Consider the following 18,894-nt stretch of genomic DNA (forward strand, 5'->3'; position numbering starts at 1 on the left):
CCACACTACCCACACAGACAGTGGCACTAAACATCGTGCCAGCTGAATATCAATCAGATTATTTTTAGAGAACACAATCTGGTTTGGTGTTTTTTAAAACAACAAAGAAAACTGCAAGAGATGATGCACAAGCTACCAAATCTTTAATCAGTAAACAGTTTGTATCCGAAATATATGGTCCAATTGGGTTATACACTGGGACCCGACATGGTCCGTGTTTCGAAGAAACACTCCTTCCTCAGGGGTCCTAGGGATATTAAAAACCACATTTTATATTGTACTGCGGAGGAGCTAACCTGACTTGTTAGTCTACTAAATCGCCTTTTTTTCATACCATATGGTTCCCCAGAATGTGGTTTTTATAGCCCTAGGACCCCTGAAGGAGTGTTTCTTTGAAACACGGACTGTGTCGGGTCCTGGTGTATAACCCAATTGGACCATATATTTCGTATACAAACTGTTTACTGATTAAAGACTTGGTATCTTGTGCATCATCTCTGCTGTTTTCTTTGCTGCTTGCTGTTTGACATATTACTGCAGTTTCGTTGGATTTTCTATTGGCGTTTTTTAAAAGCCACATAAAAATGTCCGTATCCCTAAGGCCTTTAAAGCCACTCCTCCGCTCTTCCCAAACCCTGGAGTCCTATGGATTGCATAATGACCTAAGAGCTCTCAGATGTGCCCTCTTGTCCATCCCAATTTTAGAAAGGGGATTATATCAGTTTAATCTCAGGCAATCATAATTGCGCCAGTGCAGACTGATGTGCATTATTTTAGTGCTCTGGGGCTTTACAGATTTAATATAAAGGATTATAATATACGCTTGATGAAATGTTAACATGGGAATGATGCTTCCTGATTTGTCCTACTTTTTTGAGTGTAGGTATGATAGGGTGGGGGGATACCCAAATACCTAAGTATTATTCATTTTAGAGTGTTTTCAAGTGATAGTTTAAAAGGGCAAAACTATTTTATGTGCCATCTCTTTCTGGTTAGCTGGTAACCTTCAGGAAGGAATTCGTTGGCTTCTCCAAGGGCATGATGACATCTCTTTGGTCTTTCACTAACTGTACTTTGTTACTTTTTCTAATGCTGTAACAAGAGGAATGAATACAGTTCTTTACTCCTCCAATTTTCCTTTTTTCAAAATCTTCATACACAACTTACTGATCTGTTTGGGATCAGGCCTGCTTCAGTACACAATTCACTTGTGACCTAAATGTGGAAAGCTGCATGAACAGCTTCTGACTTTGCACTTAAGCTGAGCTCACAATTGAAAAGAAGCGCACAAAAGTGGACAGAGCCCATGCAGAGGGGTATGAGCAACGCAGGGCCTTGCAATTAGAAGTTCCGACACCGATGCTAGTGAACTAGTTCAAGGATAGTGAACTCTGGGCTTCAAGCCCTTCTGCCATTTATTGGTTCTTGGGACAGCCAAAAATGTAAATTTAAGCATGACTTATGCAAACAAAATCTCATGAATATTTGTTTTGGTTCTCCTGGAAACAAAGCTTACATGTGTGGGCACTCAAATGACAGATGTTCACAATCCCCAGGACTAGTTAACCTGCTTAAACATACAACTTAAAAATGTGTCATTTCAGAGCACGTTGGCACATAATGAAAAAGTTAGCTTTGTTTGGTTTCCTTTCTAATACTGGCATAGTCTTCAGCAGAGAAGAGTTCTGTTCCCAAAGATCAAATTAAGAGCAATGCAGGCTTTATGGGTCCTGCGGGGTTACATTGCCCTTAATTCTAAGAACATAGTCTTGATAATCATTCGAACAAGATGGAACAGAAGGATCTAAAGGTAACCCTCTCTGCTGATAGCCATAATTGATGTTCCCGCAAGGGAAGCGGCGGAGCTTGAACAGAGGCACTTCCTGAACATTTGAAGTCAGTGACGATGGCTCTAATAGTAGAGAGGACCCCGGCAGACTGGCAGTCACAGCCTGCTGAACACTACACTTAGCCCCATTTTCCAGAGCCTCTTCCTCAGGCTGAGGTTTCTCGAGCAGAGAATCGTGCTTTACAGTTGGTCTCTCTGCAAACCAGGATCCATAGGTCGGATTCCAGAGATTGGTGGGCTTGTTTCTTGTACTTTTGTGGGGCTCGCTGTGGGGGTCTGACTGAGTGTATGCCAAGTTCAAATGTCCCCTTTCCTCCACTGACCCAGTGCTTGTATCTGACAGATGGTCAGTTGCTGTAGCTTTCACTGGAAGTTCTTCTTCATGATTGGGAGATGGTAAAGCAGGTGGAGATGTTAAGGACTGTCCTCTGGTCTTGGTTTTTTGATCAGGCATGACTAACAGTGGTGGAATTCCATTAGGGTATTCCGGGCGCATGGGAACTTTTTCTTTATCTTCTACTGAAGGACCATAGTCTATAGGCAGAGCTGAGTTGATTACATCTGGGTCCTGAAAGATAATGAATCAATACATATTTTCAAATTCTGCTAGTACCATAAAACCTGATTATCTACTTGCAAGTTAAGCATGCACACATGCAGTTATTAGGTGGTTAGTCCATTCACACTAATTCCTAGTTTCAATGAATTACTCCTGGTGGAATTCTGTGCACAATGCTGAATTTCCACAGACTTGCACAGTCGTGTAGAATTCCCCTTCGGCAATGGTGCCAGCTTCATCGGGTCATGGTATCTGCAACAATTCCCACTTACTACCTGCTGCTAACCTGGAAGCCTCTGTGGCAGAGGAGAGGCTTCCAGGTTAGCTGGAGACAGCATGTTTGTTCCTTTGACCCTAAGAAACTTGGCTTTCCAAAAGTTAAACAGACCTTAACTGCTGGATCAGTTGGAAGGTCCACCTAGCCCTTTATCCTTCTTCTAACAGTGGCCAATCCAGATCACAAGTACCTGGCAGAATGCCAAAATGTAGCAAGATTTTATGCTACAGATGGCCTTCTCCATGTCTACCTTAATAGCAGACTATGGACTTTTCTTCCAGGAAACTTGTTCAAACCTTTTTTTTAATCCAGATACACTAACTGCTTTTACCATTTGTTGAGTGAAAAATATTTTGTGATTTGTTGAGTGAAAAATATTTATTCCTATTTGTTGTAATGGTAAGACCATCATGGAGTATCCTCTAGCCTTTATTCTTTCAAATAGTACAAACGATTCATTTTACCCATTCTATTCTACTCAGACGGCTGGACACGTTGAAAACAACCATGGGGATGACGCTGGAGGACCTTTCCGGACTAGCACAAAACCAATTTCTTTTTAATTCATCAAGTCGCTAGGACTCGCACCTAACATCAACAACATTCTACTCATAAATTTGTAGACCTCAATCATATCTGCCATCAGCTGCCTTTTCTCCAAGCTGAAGAGCCCTAACCTCTTAAGCCTTTCCTCATATGAGAGTTCGATCCCCTTTTAGAGCAACCCTCTCTCTTCCCCTCAACCCCTCCCAATCTCCCCTCTGAAAAAAAACCTAGATAATGCTGCTGTTTGCAGGCTCCTACATGATTTTTAGACTTTTCAGTCTATAAAGGGACAGTAGAGATATGAGCTTAATGGAACCCGTTGGCTTTCAGAACCATTAAAATGATTTGTTATGCTTTAATTGTGAATAATCACCAAAACTAAAACTAAATATTAAGCATTCCAGACTTTCCTGTTGATTTTTGTAATAATGACAATTACAGTATATAGCGTTCTCTGAAAAATTAACAAACATTGCATGCCAACAAATTACAAAATGCTTCAAGAATCTGCAGGAGAAAAATCTTGCCCTGAATTTCCGAACGCTGGATTTGTTTTGGAGTTTATTATTAGTTACATTATCAGTCAGCACATATTTTTTGGGGGCTAAATGAGATTTGCTTTAGAGCGAAGGATTACTCATGGTAGTTTGCATTTAAATGATCAAGGAAAGAAGAAAAAACAGGATTAAATATGTCTGTAGACCCTGCCAATGTTATCTGTCCTGTGATGCAGTGTATTTGTGCACAGTTCCAAAACATTCATTTCATACATTGAATGAATCACAAATACGTTCGTATAATACCTCAGGTGTCTCAAATTCAGCTTCACAAGATCATGCCTTAGGATAATCACTACATATGCATTTTATCTTCACTCATATTTAAAGCTGAAGCAAATCTAAGTAAATGTCTCATACGTTTACCATTCAGCTACTCTGTAGCCTGACTTATCAGAGGTAAAAGAGAATGTGCTCCATAATCTACACATATCTGACGTGCTTGGGTGCTGAAAATATTTCTAGTGAGCCGGAGTTGCCACCGAAGAGCCATGGGATGCGGGAGAAGGGAAGGGGAAAGCTAATGGTGATGCCTTGGGGGAACGGAAACAGAGGGAAAGAGAGAGCCTGGAGGGAGGGAACAGAGAGAGAAAGCCAGGGGTGGGGGGAGTAGGAGTGTTTAGGGTGAGAGATGAGACAGTGCCTCAATTGACTTGAAGGGGGAATATTTAACAGGTGTCGGCCAATAACTATTACTACTAGTACTATTACTTCTCATTTCTATACATTACATTAGTGTTTTCTATCCCGCCAATCCCTTTCAGTTCTAGGCGGTTTACAAAAAGAGTTGGCCTGGGCATTCCCAGGGAGCTTACAGAGTTGATAGATAGAGTGAGCTTACACGAATTGAAGACTAGCATAAGCGATGGGATCTGGAAGAGAGTTTATAAGGTTTTAGTTAGCTCATTTCACCAGTTTTTTGAAAAGTATAGTTTTCAGTTCTTTCCTGAATGTTTTGTAGTTGGCTCTGCTTAGACTCTGCCACGAAAAACCCTGGCACTAACCAGATAGTGTTGTAATGTCTCCCTGGATTTTCAGTGGCACTGTCTAGTTACATACCGCTGAACATAAGAGCTGCCATACTGGGACAGACTGTCAATCCCAGCATCCTGTTTCCAACAAGAGCCAATCCAGGTCACAAATACTTGGCATGATCCCAAACAGATTTTATGCTGCTTATCCTAGAAATAAGCAGTGCATTTTCCCAAGTCCATCTTAATAATGGCTTATGGACTTTTCTTTTAGGAAATTATCCAAACCTTTCTTAAACCCTGCTGAGCTAATTGCTTTTACCACAGTCTTTGGCAATGAACTCTAGTATTTAATTACATGTTGAGTGAAAAAATACAAGGGCAAATCAAAAATTAAAGGCAATTGTTAAATTATGCAATAACCGTAAGAGAGCTAGTAAAATGCAACATATGTACTTGTACATTGTCTGTTGGATAGTTCGTCCACACACAGTGCAGCCCTCGGTCTTTAGTCATGTGGCAGCCATGAGGTCAGAAACATGGACACTCCATTGCAAGATTGCACCATTGAAGACCAATGTGTAGTATGCTGTCTTTGGGCAGATGGAGTGAAACCTATGGAAATTCACCATCGGATATTGACTCAATATGGACATAGAACCATGAATCAAGGGAAGGTTTATGAGTGGGTAAAAAAGTTTAAAGTGGGACGGGCAAGTGCAAATGACGAAAGTCATTCTGGTTGCCCATCAACATCGCGCGCACAAGAGCACATTGACAGGGTTGATGCCTTGATTAGAGAACACCGACACATAACGGTGTGTCGGTTGGCCGTAAATTTGGATATCAGCTATGGATCTGCATTTGCCATAATGCATGATGATTTGGGATACAGGAAAGTCTGCGTACGATGGGTTCCCACACAGCTTACTGATCTGCAGAAGCAATAGCGCGTGGAGGTTGCGACTCAGTTCCTGAGACGGTACGAAGAAGATCCGAGTATTCTGGAGAAAACTGTCACCGGTGACGAGACGTGGGTGCATCACTGTGACTGGACAGCATAAGACAAAGCATGATGAAGTAAAGGAACCAGTGCTCACCTGGTTTCGGGAGCAGCCGAAAAACTTCTTCTCTGCAGGAATGCAGAAGTTAGTTGAATAATACAACATGTGACTCCTCTCATATGGGGGACTATGTGGAAAAGTGATATGTCTGAATGGCCCAGTTTCTTCTATTAATGCCGTTAAATGTACAAGCATTTTGCCCTTACTTTTTGATCTACCCTTGTATTTTCTCTGGTTTGTTTTAAATTTACTACTTAGTAGTTTCTGAAAACCAGCTGGCCAGCACTATTTAACAGGGTTTAAGACTCTCCTACTGCGTTAAATAATTTACTATATCAGCTCGTGATAGAAACTAATGACAGATAAGATCCATAAAGCATGTCTAGGCTGCTTAGTTTATTTTCTAATGTAATGCTTCTGGCCTCAACCATTCTCTGGCTTTCAAATTTATTAGGATTTTATATACTGCCTATCAAGGCTATAATAATAAAAATAATAATAATAATAACAGTTTATATACCGCAGTTCCGTTAAGTTCTATGCGGTTTACAAAAGATTAGTGAAGTACAAGTTGAGAGAACTTAAGGGAAGGGGGAACAATAGGGGGAAAGGGCAAAAGAACCGTTAAAGAGTGGAAAGAGAGGAACGGGTCAACTGTCTAGGTATTTCAGGAACAGGTGAGTTTTGAGGCGTTTCCTGAATACCTCGTAAGTGGTGGGCGATAGGAGTTGTTCTAGGTCTTTACCCCATAGAGCTGCTTGATGTGCATTATCTAAGCGGTTTTTACAATCAGGTACTCAAGCATTTTCCCTGTCTGTTCCGGGTGGGCTCACAATCTATCCTGGGGCTGGGGCTATGGAGGATTAAGTGACTTGCCCAGGGTCACAAGGAGCAGTGCGGGATTTGAACCCACAACCCCAGGGTGCTGAGGCTGTAGCTTCAAACACCGCGCCACACACTCCTCACTTCTTCACACAACTGCGTTTCCTCAGTTCCGTTACCGTTTCTGCCTCCACCATCTCAACTGGGATGCTAATCCATACATTCACCACACTTCCTGTGAAAAAATAGTTACTCTTCGTAATATGAAGCCGGGCTGTCTTTCTGTGGCTGTGGAGACTGGAGCTTCATTTTCCCTAAAAAATCTTTATTTCTTGTGCACTATGAATGCATTTATTTATTTAATTCATTTTCTGTCCCGTTGTCTCCAGAGAGCTCAGAAGGTTACAGGTTAAACATACATAATTTCAGTACAAGATTACAATACAGGTTTTTATCCTAACTTGGCACATATTAGGGGTCTGATATTAATATACATTACACAGTTTACCAGTTATGATTTGCCATAGTTATCCTTACAGTACAAGTTTTATCCTAATTTGACACATATGGACAGTTTACAGGTTAGATTTGCCATAGTTACTATCTCCATCATATTCCCCATTTCCAGCTCTTTCCAGGATAAACAGACTTTAATTTATTTAAGTGCATCTATACAGATACAGATACTACTGATTGCTGTCGTCTTTCTATGGACTGCTGCTGTCCTGCCTTTCAAAGGTGGATAGAGTGCTTCAGATGAGATACAGAGGGTATTATCAGTAGGGCTCACTGATGTACCAAGGGGGGAGGGGGGCAGTCCACCTTCGGTGCACGCTCTATGGGGGTGCATAGCCAGTGCACCGGATTTGGAACCTCCCTCCCTTCTCTGTTGCTGCTGCTTTCCAGCAGCAGTGACAGTAAACTTTAAATTCAGTCATCGCGGAACCTTCCTGCACCTCCCTGTGGCTGCTGGTCCACCCCAAACAATGCTATTTCCTTGTTCAGGAGCAGAAAAGGCAGCCGTGGGGAGATGCAGCAAGGTCCTGCGATAAATGCATTTAAGTTTATAGCTGCTGCTGCTGGTTCAAGAAGCATACAGCAGTAGTGGGAAGGTGAGGGGACAAGATACTCAATGGCATTGGGGTGGAGGGTGAGAGAAGGGAGAAGAAGACTGGTATGGAAGGGTAGTGGAGGGAGAGAAAGGGGGCAGATGCTGATGGAATTGGGGTGGATGGAAAGAGAGAAAGGGCATACTGGATGTTAGTTGGGAGAGGAGAGGGGGAGCTTATGCTGGATGGAAGAAGGGAGAAGAGAGAGAAAGAGGGGATCAGAAGCAGAAAGAAAGTGAGGAGCAGACACTGAATGGAAGTGGAGAGAGGGAGGAGAAGATGCTGGATGGAAGGGGTAGAGAAAGGGAACATGATGGAAGGAGGGGATAAATAAAAAAGGGCACATTCTGGATGGGGGAAGAAGATAGAATTAATGAAATACTGGAGGGGGTGAGAGAATGAGGTGACAAGCTGTAGGTAGACACATTGAAAAGGGAAATTGAGGACTGGATAGTAAGAATCTAATCTAGACACATACAGAAAATAAACTGAAAAGGAAGACAAGGGAAGCAAAGAGAAGGGAGAGGAGAGAGTAAAATGCCAGATGATGGGGTTGAGGGTGAGGGACAGAGAGGAGAGAGATGTCAGACCATTGGAGGAGCGGAGGGAAGGGAAGAAGATGGATGGGGGAGGCTGACAGTTTCAGGAAAGGGCATAGAAGGAGAGAAGATGCCATACAGAAAGGGCAGAGAGAGGGCAGAAAGTGGATGGAAGGAAGAGAGCGATGAGAAGATGAGAAAAGCAGAAACCAGAGACAACAAAGGTAGAAAAAAAATTTCTATTAATTTTTTTGCTTTAGGTTAAAGTTGTATTGTAGCTGTGTTTATAAATATTTATACATAAATAGAAAATGGAAATAAGGTCCTTTTATTGGACTAATTGTAATACATTTTTCACTAATTCAGAGACCAAAACCCCCTTCCTCAGGTCAAGATATCGTAACAGCAGTACACTTTACTGACCTGAGAAAAGAGGTATTGGCCTCTGAAAGCTAATTGAAAAATGTATTAGTCCAATAAAATGGTATTATCTTATTTTCTATTTTTACTTTATTCCCCCCCCCAACTTTGACCCTCTTTTATGAAGCCGCATTAGGCTTTTTTATCACCAGCCACGATGATATTAGCTCTAATGCTCATAAGTGCTGGAGCTTTTACTACCACGGCCAGCGATAAAAAAGCCTAAAGTGGCTTCATAAAGGGGGTAGGTTATAAAGCCACATTAAGGTTTTTTATTGCCAGCCATGGTGGTAAAAGCTCCGAAGCTCAAAGAATTCATAAGAGCATCGGAGCTTTTACCGCTGTGGCCTGCACTAAAAAACTTTAATGCGGCTTCATAAAAAGGGGGGGGGGGGGGTTGTTATTTGTTAATTTGTAGTGATGATTGCCATTTCTCTGTTTTTTCAAATTTACATCTGGTATCTTTATATTTTGAATAATATTAGGGGACATGCATCACTGTTTCTGTGGTGTTGCATTATTTGCAGAGTCCAGCTTCTTGGTGGTTCACTTTTACTTTTGTCTTAACATATTTCTATTTTATCACCCCCCCCCCCCCTTTTACAAAAGTGTAGCGCGGTTTTTAGTGCCAGCTGCGGCAGTAGCAACTCCAACGCTCACAGGAATTCTATGAGCATTGAAGCTGTTATCGCCGTGGCCAGTGCTAAAAAACGCACTACAGTTAGTAATATGGGGGGGGGGGGTAAGCTTGTGAACACATATTCCATACTAGGCAAAGGTATTTTCTGTGTTCTGTGTATATGAAAGACATGTTTCTCTGTTAGCACTGACTGTGTAGGATCAATCTGTATTAGTTTGGCTTGTTTAATTTTACAGTGCTGCCTTTTCCTAGATACACTCTTGTTGTGCGATATGTGGATTATTACTAAAAATCATGTTTTTCATATAGAAGAGGGGAGGTGCCAAAAAATGATGGGCCCCGGGTGTGCTAGGTACGCCACTGGTAGGGCTGCAAGCTAACCATGGTTAAGGCTGTGATTAACGTGTCATTTGTTAGTCACAATTAAAAGAATAAATCACAACTAATAAAATTAATCAATATTATCTTGCTCTTCCCTCCCTCACTGGCTCCCCCGTGCCTTTCAAGTTCCTTAGACAGCAAGGGCAGCACAGCACCATTTATATATACTACCTAATACAGAGGTTCCCCTCTGACCAATCCTGCCTGCCTGCCTCTGAAGAAACAGGAAATTGCATCAGAGAGGGGCAGGAAGGGCCAGAGGGAGCATCTGAAGCAGGTAATGTATAGATGCTGCTTGGAAGGTACAGAGGGGGCAAGGGTGCACACAGTTTGGAGCAGAAAGTGCAGATTGCTGGACCTGGGGCAGGGGAGTAGGGAAACAGAGATAGCGTGATGTTGGACCCAGGGAGAGAGCAAGGGAGCAGAGAGAGAGAGAGAGAGAGAGAGTGATGTTGTACCTGGGGGGAGGGGGAAGGGGCGCAGAGAGAGCGAGCAATGTTGGACCTAGGGGGCGGCAGGGTCTAATAGCAAGATTAACTGTGATTAAAAAATTTTATTGAAAGGCGGTCCTAATTATCACCTTTTTCCCTTGGCATTTCTTTGGATCTGGCCACCACTTTGTCTGCTTGCTTTGCTTCCTTGGCAGCTTTGGATATGATCACACTCTGAGATTAGAATATAATAATTCAGTATGTGAGTACTATACCTGAGTGCAATACTCAAGCCGCTCCAGTATAATGGCAAAATGAGGTCTGTCCTCTGGCTGGTGCTGCCAGCACTGGGTCATGATACGGTACCTAAAATCAAACAGTGACAGATGTAGTTCAATAAATTGTTTACCCAGTACACCTGATTTCCTTTTCATAACTAAAGAGGAGAAACTGTGAAAACCAAAATTTATAACATCAAATTAATGCAGATTTGGTTTTTTCCATTTAAAAATTCTATTGTCGATATTCAATAGTGAATAAGTTATTTGTTTAAAGTTATGCATATATTCAGCAGACTGAAATACATAATGTGGTCAGCTGAATACATACATGTAAGTTTAAATGGACAGCTATACCTCCTATCTTTAGCCAGAGTTAGCCATATAAGTTAGATGGCAAATGGCTTAATTTCACAACTCTCTGTATAACTTATATTGCTATAAGGGAGCACCCTGCCGGCTGCATAAATTTTGGCCCTATAGTGATAAAAACTGCATTCTACAGAAGGCAAAGCGGAAGGTCCTTAGTAAGAAGTACCCAGTGTTCACCACATAAGTACTTCTTAATAGTGACCTTCATGAATTTACAATGTCAAATTAGCTGGGCTGTGTTATGACCAGCTAACTTTAGAAGGATTTCCAAAACACAAAGGGGCTGATTTTCCGCCGGCGGTGGGCAATGTGGTTAAGCCCACTGGCAACGCTGAACCCAGAAATCCAATGCTGTGCCGTATCTCGCGACTGGCACTGAATTTCCACGTTCATTTTTGGCTGCCAGAACTTAACCAGTTAAGCCGGTACTCAGCGCGAACTGGTTAAGCTCCTAGCAGTTAAAGATAGGAATGTTACTGATGCGGTCCTATGTAACCGCTAAACCCAGGACTGAATATTGATGCTAACTGGCTATATCATGCGATATATCTGGTCAGCCGCCATGTGCTAACTGCGAATATTCAGCAGAGATAACCTGTTATCTCATGCTGAATAATTGCAGATAGTCGGTTAAAGGCCATTTACGAATCAGTGGCCATTGCTGACTAGTTTAATAACGCTGAATACCGGGAGGAAAACAGATGACTAGTGAGTGGTTGTCAAATTTCCAACACTTAGCTAGCTATCTATATTTTAAGAGGGTAATGAAGTGTAATGTAAGCCTAAGATATGCAGAAACTAGAGCAGCTACTCTGTGTAGCACGGTGTCAGGTCAAAAGCGCGCCGCGACAAAGGCGCGCCCAGACAATTGAGCGCAGTGCGGAGGCGCACGCCGCTCTAAATTACTGTTTTTAGGGCTCCAACAGGGGTGTGGGGGGGGGAACCCCCCCCACTTTACTTAATAGACATCGCGCCGCGTTGTGGGGGCGTTGTGGGGGGTTGTAACCCCCCACATTTTACTGAAAACTTAACTTTTTCCCTGTTTTTAGGGAAAAAGTTCAGTTTACAGTAAAATGTGGAGGGTTACAACCTCCCACAACGCCCCCACAACGCGGCGCGATGTCTATTAAGTAAAGTGGGGGGGGTTCCCCAACAAAACCCCCCCCGTCGGAGCCCCTAAAAACTGTAATTTTGTGCGGCGCGCGCCTCAGCGCTGCGCTCAATTGTCGGCGCGCGCTTTTGTCTTTCGCGCCGTTGTCTATGAACCGTGTAGCACAGGGGTTATACTATGGATTTCACTACTGGGCCAGGATGTGTGTCGATAGGGTTCGATGCAAACAATTGTTGAAGACTCATTTATTTGTAGCAGCATTTGTGTGAGGCTTATGCAGACTTGGAGGTAGAAAGCGGCACAGATACAGTGTTTATTGTTTTAATTTACTATGCATGTTTTATTGGACACCGTCTAGGTGTAGACAGTATACCAATTTTTAATGAATTCTTTATTGTTTTTCAAACTTTAACAGTGCATTACAAATAATATAACATTAGAAGATTACATAAAATGCACCACAATACACAAATAGAATTGCAAAAACAACCATTTCCCCCACCCCCTCTCAATTATGAATACATTAAATCATATTATTTATATAGCAGTATACTCAAATAATTAACTCCTCAAAATATCCTTCCCTCTCCTTCCCCCTCCCCTGGATGTGTAAGGAAATCTAAGAAAGAAAAATTCATTACTATTATTGCGTATTAACAAATGCAGTCAACGGGCTCCATATTTTATTAAATGCATTTCTAAAACCCAAGCATTCCGCATTCATTCTTTCATATTTGTATGTGTTACACACACTTGTCCACCAGAATGTGCAATTAAGTCTGTCATGACATTTCCAGTTTCTCGCGATCATTTGAATAGTTATTGTTGTCAGGATAAATAAAAGACGGCTTTTGTATTTATCTAACACAGGCTTTACCTGTAACAACGTACCACAAATAATGGCTTCATATGATAAAGGAATAGATGACTCTAATATAAGATTTATAATAAATAAAATAAACTTGGGCAAATATTTTTATCCTCTTAAACTTAAAGTCTGTTATCATTGTGCTCAGGGATAACTTAGGGCTCCTTTTACAAAGCCGCGTTAGCAGCTTTATCGCATGTGACTTTTTATCACACGCTAACCCCCGTGGTAGCTGAAAAACTACCGCCTGCCCAAGAGGAGGCGGTAGCTGTTAGCGCGCGCTATTACGCGCGTTAAACCGCTAATGCGGCTTCGTAAAAGGAGCCCTTAGTTGACTAGAGCTGAATGTTAGCTAAAGTTTGCTCTGTCACTAGTACTCCTGACCTGATCAAGCCCCGGAACAGCCCAGAAATCGAGTTACTTGGTAAAATGAAGCAATTGCTCAGCAGCAACATTTTTTCAAAACGGTAGATTTAGTCTCCTAACTCTATAGCTGGGCAGCTAGATAACACTGAAAATCTACTCCTGATTCTGAATCCTATATTCTTGTCACTTTCCAGGGGGAGGTTTGACGCCTCAGGAAGAAGTAACATCACTTTGCAGCTCAAGAGCTGAAAACTAAATTTTCATACTTACACTGGCCCAGGGCAGTTCTTGGGTGGATCCATCCTTCCTCCACTCGTTACAAACTCTAAGACCTCTTGGTTACTTTTAGTGGGGTAAGGCATGTACCCAAGAGAGAATATCTCCCACAGGAGCACCCCAAAGGACCTGAAGGCAGGATGACAAAGAATGATTGTCCATCTTGGCATCTTGTACATCACCACTTCAGTTTTTGCTTTTGTTTTTCAATTAATTTAAAAAACAATAATCTTAAAAACAATCCACAAAGAATTACAGTATACAGTCACAAGTGACCCACAAGATTAAAAAAAACAAATAATGTACAAATGCCATGTTTCGACAAAATAAAAATGCCTTCCTCAGGGGTCTATTCAGTTGAAAAGTTCTACTCTCCGTAATAAAATATCTTTTTAAGCACTAGCAGCTCTTCTATTGTGATCATCAGAGGTTCTGCACTAGATGGGTTGGCTTAGGGCAGGGGTAGGCAATTCCGGTCCTCGAGAGCTGGAGCCAGGTCAGGTTTTCAGGATATCCACAATAAATATGCATGAGATAGATTTGCATCTCAAGGAGGCAGTGCATGCAAATCCATCTCGTACATATTCATTATGGATATCCTGAAAACCTGACCTGGCTCCAGCTCTCGAGAACCGGAATTGCCTACCCCTGGCTTAGGGAGAGCTGTGGGAGAAGGAGCAGTTCTGCCTGCTTTTGAGACTAGATGCAGCCACTAGGATGACCCCTAGTGGTGATAATAATCATATATATATATATATATATACTGTGAACTTAACCCCCCCAAAAAAATGTTTTTTGTTCTATCTTCCACTGTATTCAGCTGATTCTTATGAAATTTAGTGCAGTGTCCTGAAAAAAGTTGATGTAAAATGTAAATATTTCCCATCGCACCACAGTACTACCTTGTGAAAATGAACTGTGAACTGAATAAAAACACATCAAAAAGTCTTATGGCGTATCTTGCAGAAAAATGTAAAGTCAAAAAGTAATGTGTCAGTTAAGCAGATGTTTGAGGCATGCCCTCAGCCTTGGCCGCCACTGATCTATGGACTTGTCAATGACGCTCTACTTCAGCTCAGCCCAAAAAGAGATGAGGCGCTGTTAAAGTTCTTCGACGTCAGATATTGCTGTCTGGTAGATGCATTCCTGTATCAGCTCCTAGATCCGGTAGTCATCTGGGTTTAGGTCTGTTGAATTTGCAGACCAGAGGTCTGGACCAATGAAGTCTGGGGTCTCCCTATGTAGCAATTCTATGGTGTCCTTTGCCCGATGTGCTGGGGCTTTGTCCTGTTGGAAGATAAAGTAGTCTCCAGACATGCGACAGATCGCTGGTAACAGCTTCTGCATCAAAAGGATGTCTTGATAGTATGCGCCATTGATCTTAACCCCAGGATTCATGAAGAACAGATCTGTGAATCTGAGTTTTGAGGCTGTGACTGAGACCATGACTGATTGGCTGAAGGTGGGGAGGGTCGTAGGGTGGGGAGGGTAGTAGGCGTTTGGCATTGACCTCACACATCAGTGTTGTTGAAGGCAGGTACAGGCTATCTCTCTGTGTGTTAATCGGTGGAGCTACTGTAAAGATCTTTTCATCTGTAAACCCGATGAAGCTGGTGCTGTGCTTCCGGGTACTTGGTCAAAAGCTGCTTGCATGAAATGTTTTTTTCTCCTGGAGAGACCTTGTCATATTCTGTATGCATTTGCTTCCTGGTTTTGACAGACTTATGCCTCTTCAGACATATAAAGGGTTGATATTCATTGTGGTTTAAGTGGGTAGAAGAGGGTCCTGACCACTTAAATCATGCTGAGAGGGCCAACCAGTGATATTCAGCAGCACGTAAGTGGGCAGTGCTGTTTTATATCAGTTCTGTTGTGGCATGGCCTGGGCCAAAGGCGGAGTCAGGGAGAAACAAGCTGTTATACTGGTCCTGGCCATATTCAGTTCTGGTACTCACATAGTTAAGCTGGCAAATAGGATCAACCAAAATGTCTGGATATCTATGCAGGTGCAACCACCAAGTATCAGCCATCTTCCATATAACTTCTAAGTTGTTGCTATTCAAAGCTGGTGCCTGGATATGGCTTAGCACTGATACCTGGAGTTAAATCTACCTGCAGCTGTCTGTGGCTTAAAACCCTCTCCCCCTCCTCCTTAAAGATCCCAGCCTCAGTGACCCAAAAAGACACCCTGGCTATGCCAAACATTTTGATCCGTAATAAAACCAAAATATGAGCAGGACTGCAATAGTCTGTGCCAAATCACATACAGTACTTATCTTGTCGTCCCTGACCTATACCATCCATCTACTGTAACTCAGGTATTGTATTACTTGTTACCACACTACATGCTGTTTGTCTTGAATCTGATCCTTATTGTGTATGTACTCCTGTAACCAGTTCTGGGCTCTTATGGGAGGACAGGCTAAATATACAAATAAATAAATATCAGCCCAGTCACATTTATTCTGCAGCTTGAAGTAGGTAGTATATAATAGGCAAAAAAGTTGTACCATGTATCCGTTTTAGAGGTAAAGATCCCTTCCATGAAGGCCTCAGGAGGCATCCACTTCACTGGGAGCATCGCACACCCCCCTTTTCTGTAATAGCTTGCCCTGGGGAAAAAGAAGTTCATGTCAAACTACATATACATTGTAGAGACAGAGGAAATGGTTTCTAAGTGACCTGAAAGAGCTTAAAGCTGATAAAGTTGCATGCTAGCCACAAAACATTGATTGACATGGGAGTTGATTGACATGGGACACTTTTTCCAAAGGTAAACCCTATTTTACTCATGGTGTAGGGCATTTTAAAAATTACCTCAGAAATTATACTGTATAGTTTTCATGCGAATGTACACAGTCCAGGTATACTCACGATTGTTTCAGGTTTGTGATTCAATTTTGTAAAGAAACAAAGGTTTCTATGTTGTCTTTATAAAATACTCCCACTCTACTTAATCACCAGTAAATACTAGCTGTGTTTATTGGCCTATTTGAACAAGAGGAGGCCGTGACAAGGTCTTAACGATAGGAGGAAAAGGTTGTCCTGTGTAGGGGGAGGAAGGTTACTAGGGAAAATATTTGAAGTGTATGTAAGAGTGTCAGGTTGAGGAGGAAGGGGACAACTAGATTATCAGAAAAATGTTTTGAACTGTGGGGATGTTGGGTCATCTGGGAGACAAGGGAGGGGGGCCATTAAACCACCAGAGGGGCAGATGCAAGGTAGCTGAGGAAGGATAATCAAGCTGGGAGTTAGAGAGGGTGCCAATAGATACCCATTCCTTTCAACCTAGCTTTCTACACTGCTCCGGACTTGGTGGTCAGGGTTTCTGCATGAGTTAATATCTACACTGAAACCCTTTCTTACCCCACAGTAAAACTGTGCTAAACCTGCTGTAGTGAAGAACAAACAGCAAAGGAAGACTCTGGTGTTCAGTGTCTTTTATTGATGTATCGTGAATCAACACGATCGTGTTTCGGCCTCAAATAGGCCTGCCTCATGAGTCTATTTGGTAGAGTGATGTAATATCATAGAATGTCACAAATCAGTTTGATAAACACTGAAAAATGGCTCTGCGAGCTGGCATAGCTAACCTATTCGGAAAAGCTTGACCTCTTATCCAAAATCACAAATTCTCTCCAAGGGAGTAGGAATTGACTATGTGAAAAGCAGGGACAAAGTCCACAGAGCACCCCACCCCTCGCTAGATCTAATTTTCAAATGGAAAATAAGCTTTGAAAATTAGCTTGCAAATCTGCAGGTACAAAGAAGCAGTGTAGCTAGATAGTGAACTTTAGGTAGGTTTGAACTTAAAGTGAGTGGCACCAACTTTTCTCTCAGCCCCCACCACAGCATCTCTCATTCTTTCTTCCACTCTTCATCCCACTGACAATCTGGCATCTCTCGTTCTCTCTTCCACCCTTCATCCCACTGACAATCTGGCATCTCTTCCTCTCCTCTCCTCCCCTCCCCTTTTCCCCTGGTGATCTGGCATTTCTCTTTGACTTGCAACCCTCCCTTCCCCTGGCGTAACATTTATAACTTCACTTCCCTAGGCCATCAAAAGCAAGCTGCTTGTGCTGGATTTAGAGCCTTCCCTCAGAAGTAAATTCCTGTTGGGAAGGGTGGGAGATTTGGGAGACTATGAATCTGGATTGTTGGCTGGAGGCAGGGGAGGGAAGAGAGAGATGCCTGGAGTTTTCAGATTATAGGGCTTGGGGAGGTCCCACTCACCAAAGCAAGGTGCACCACTGAGTACAAAGTGAGTAGGTCCCTGCATATCTGGGCCCACCACTGGTACAAAATACTGGCAGATCAGCAAATAATCTGAGGGGGGTTACAAATTGCCCCTTTGATAGGACAGCTAAAATAAAATCTAATCTAGCATTTCTGAGTTTCCAAGTTTATTATAAGATTTGATTAATCGCCTATTCCAGATTCTAAACGATGTACAGATAAAAATTACAAAGTTAGGGGAAACATACATGACTAATAAAATTAATATTAAACATTTTAAAATATCGTAAAAATACATAACATAAAATAACATGACTAAACATAACTAACAAGACTGTTTAACATACATGATCAAATAAAGGGAAAGTTATAGGGAGAAATACAATTAAATATAAAAGAAACGATTAAGGTAAAATAACATTGGGAAGAGGGGAAGAAATTTAATATAAAATATTAAAAACGAAAAGAATTCAGTTAATCACTAAAAGCATCTTTAAAAAGGAAGCCCTTAAGTTTGCTCTTAAATTTGTCAAGAATTCTTTCTTCTCTTAGGTAAATTTGGCAGGGCATTCCAAGCTAGGGGAGCCGTAACTGAGAAAATAGAATGACGTCGTGTACTAATAACTTTTAAAGAAGGCACAACCAATAAATGTTGTTCTGTTGACCGTAATACTCTCGAAGTATTATAGGGAATTAAAACTTTATAAATAAATGCTGGGATTTTGAAAAGTATAGATTTGAGAGTGAGCAAACATAATTTATACATTATTCGATAGGCAACCGGTAACCAATGAGCTTTCTCAAGTAACATGATTGAATTTCTTAGCATTTTCGATAAGTTTAATCGAGGCATTTTATATAATTTGTAAACGTTTAATTTCTTTTTGAGCTATTCCTTTAAATAAGGCATTGCAGTAATCGATCTTGGAAATAACTAAAGAGTGTATCAATATATTCAAGGATTTTGGGCATAAAAATTTTGTCATTGAACGAATTTGACGGAGCCTGAAAAAAGTAGATTTCACGACATGACTAACATGATCATGGTAAGTTAGTTTTTCATCAAAAATAACTCCGAGGATCCTGATCTTATGAATTAGTTTCAGAGAAATGCCTTTAATAGTGATTGGACAGGAAAGAGTACAACTGTCTTTCCAAGAAAATAGCATAACGTTTGTTTTATCAATGTTTAGGGCTAATCTATTTAGTTCGAGCCAGTGAT

The 18,894-nt window shown here is 41.7% G+C and overlaps 1 protein-coding gene across 3 annotated transcripts in view; it reads right to left on the reverse strand.

Annotated features, from left to right (window-relative positions):
- Positions 1 to 508: 508 nt before the first annotated feature.
- The window catches only part of ALK (ALK receptor tyrosine kinase), a 792,617-nt gene continuing 774,231 nt past the window's right edge, over positions 509 to 18,894 (reverse strand). For all 3 annotated transcript variants that reach the window (XM_033937961.1, XM_033937960.1, XM_033937962.1), the window contains 4 exons: positions 15,947 to 16,048; positions 13,431 to 13,565; positions 10,441 to 10,531; positions 509 to 2,417 (listed from right to left, as the gene is read on the reverse strand). In XM_033937961.1, coding sequence (XP_033793852.1) covers positions 1,722 to 2,417; positions 10,441 to 10,531; positions 13,431 to 13,565; positions 15,947 to 16,048 — 1,024 coding nt within the window. In that variant the 3' untranslated portion in view covers positions 509 to 1,721. The remainder of the gene's footprint in view (positions 2,418 to 10,440; positions 10,532 to 13,430; positions 13,566 to 15,946; positions 16,049 to 18,894) is intronic.

Source organism: Geotrypetes seraphini, chromosome 3 (genome assembly GCF_902459505.1).
Source record: "Geotrypetes seraphini chromosome 3, aGeoSer1.1, whole genome shotgun sequence".
Lineage (NCBI taxonomy): Eukaryota > Metazoa > Chordata > Amphibia > Gymnophiona > Dermophiidae > Geotrypetes > Geotrypetes seraphini.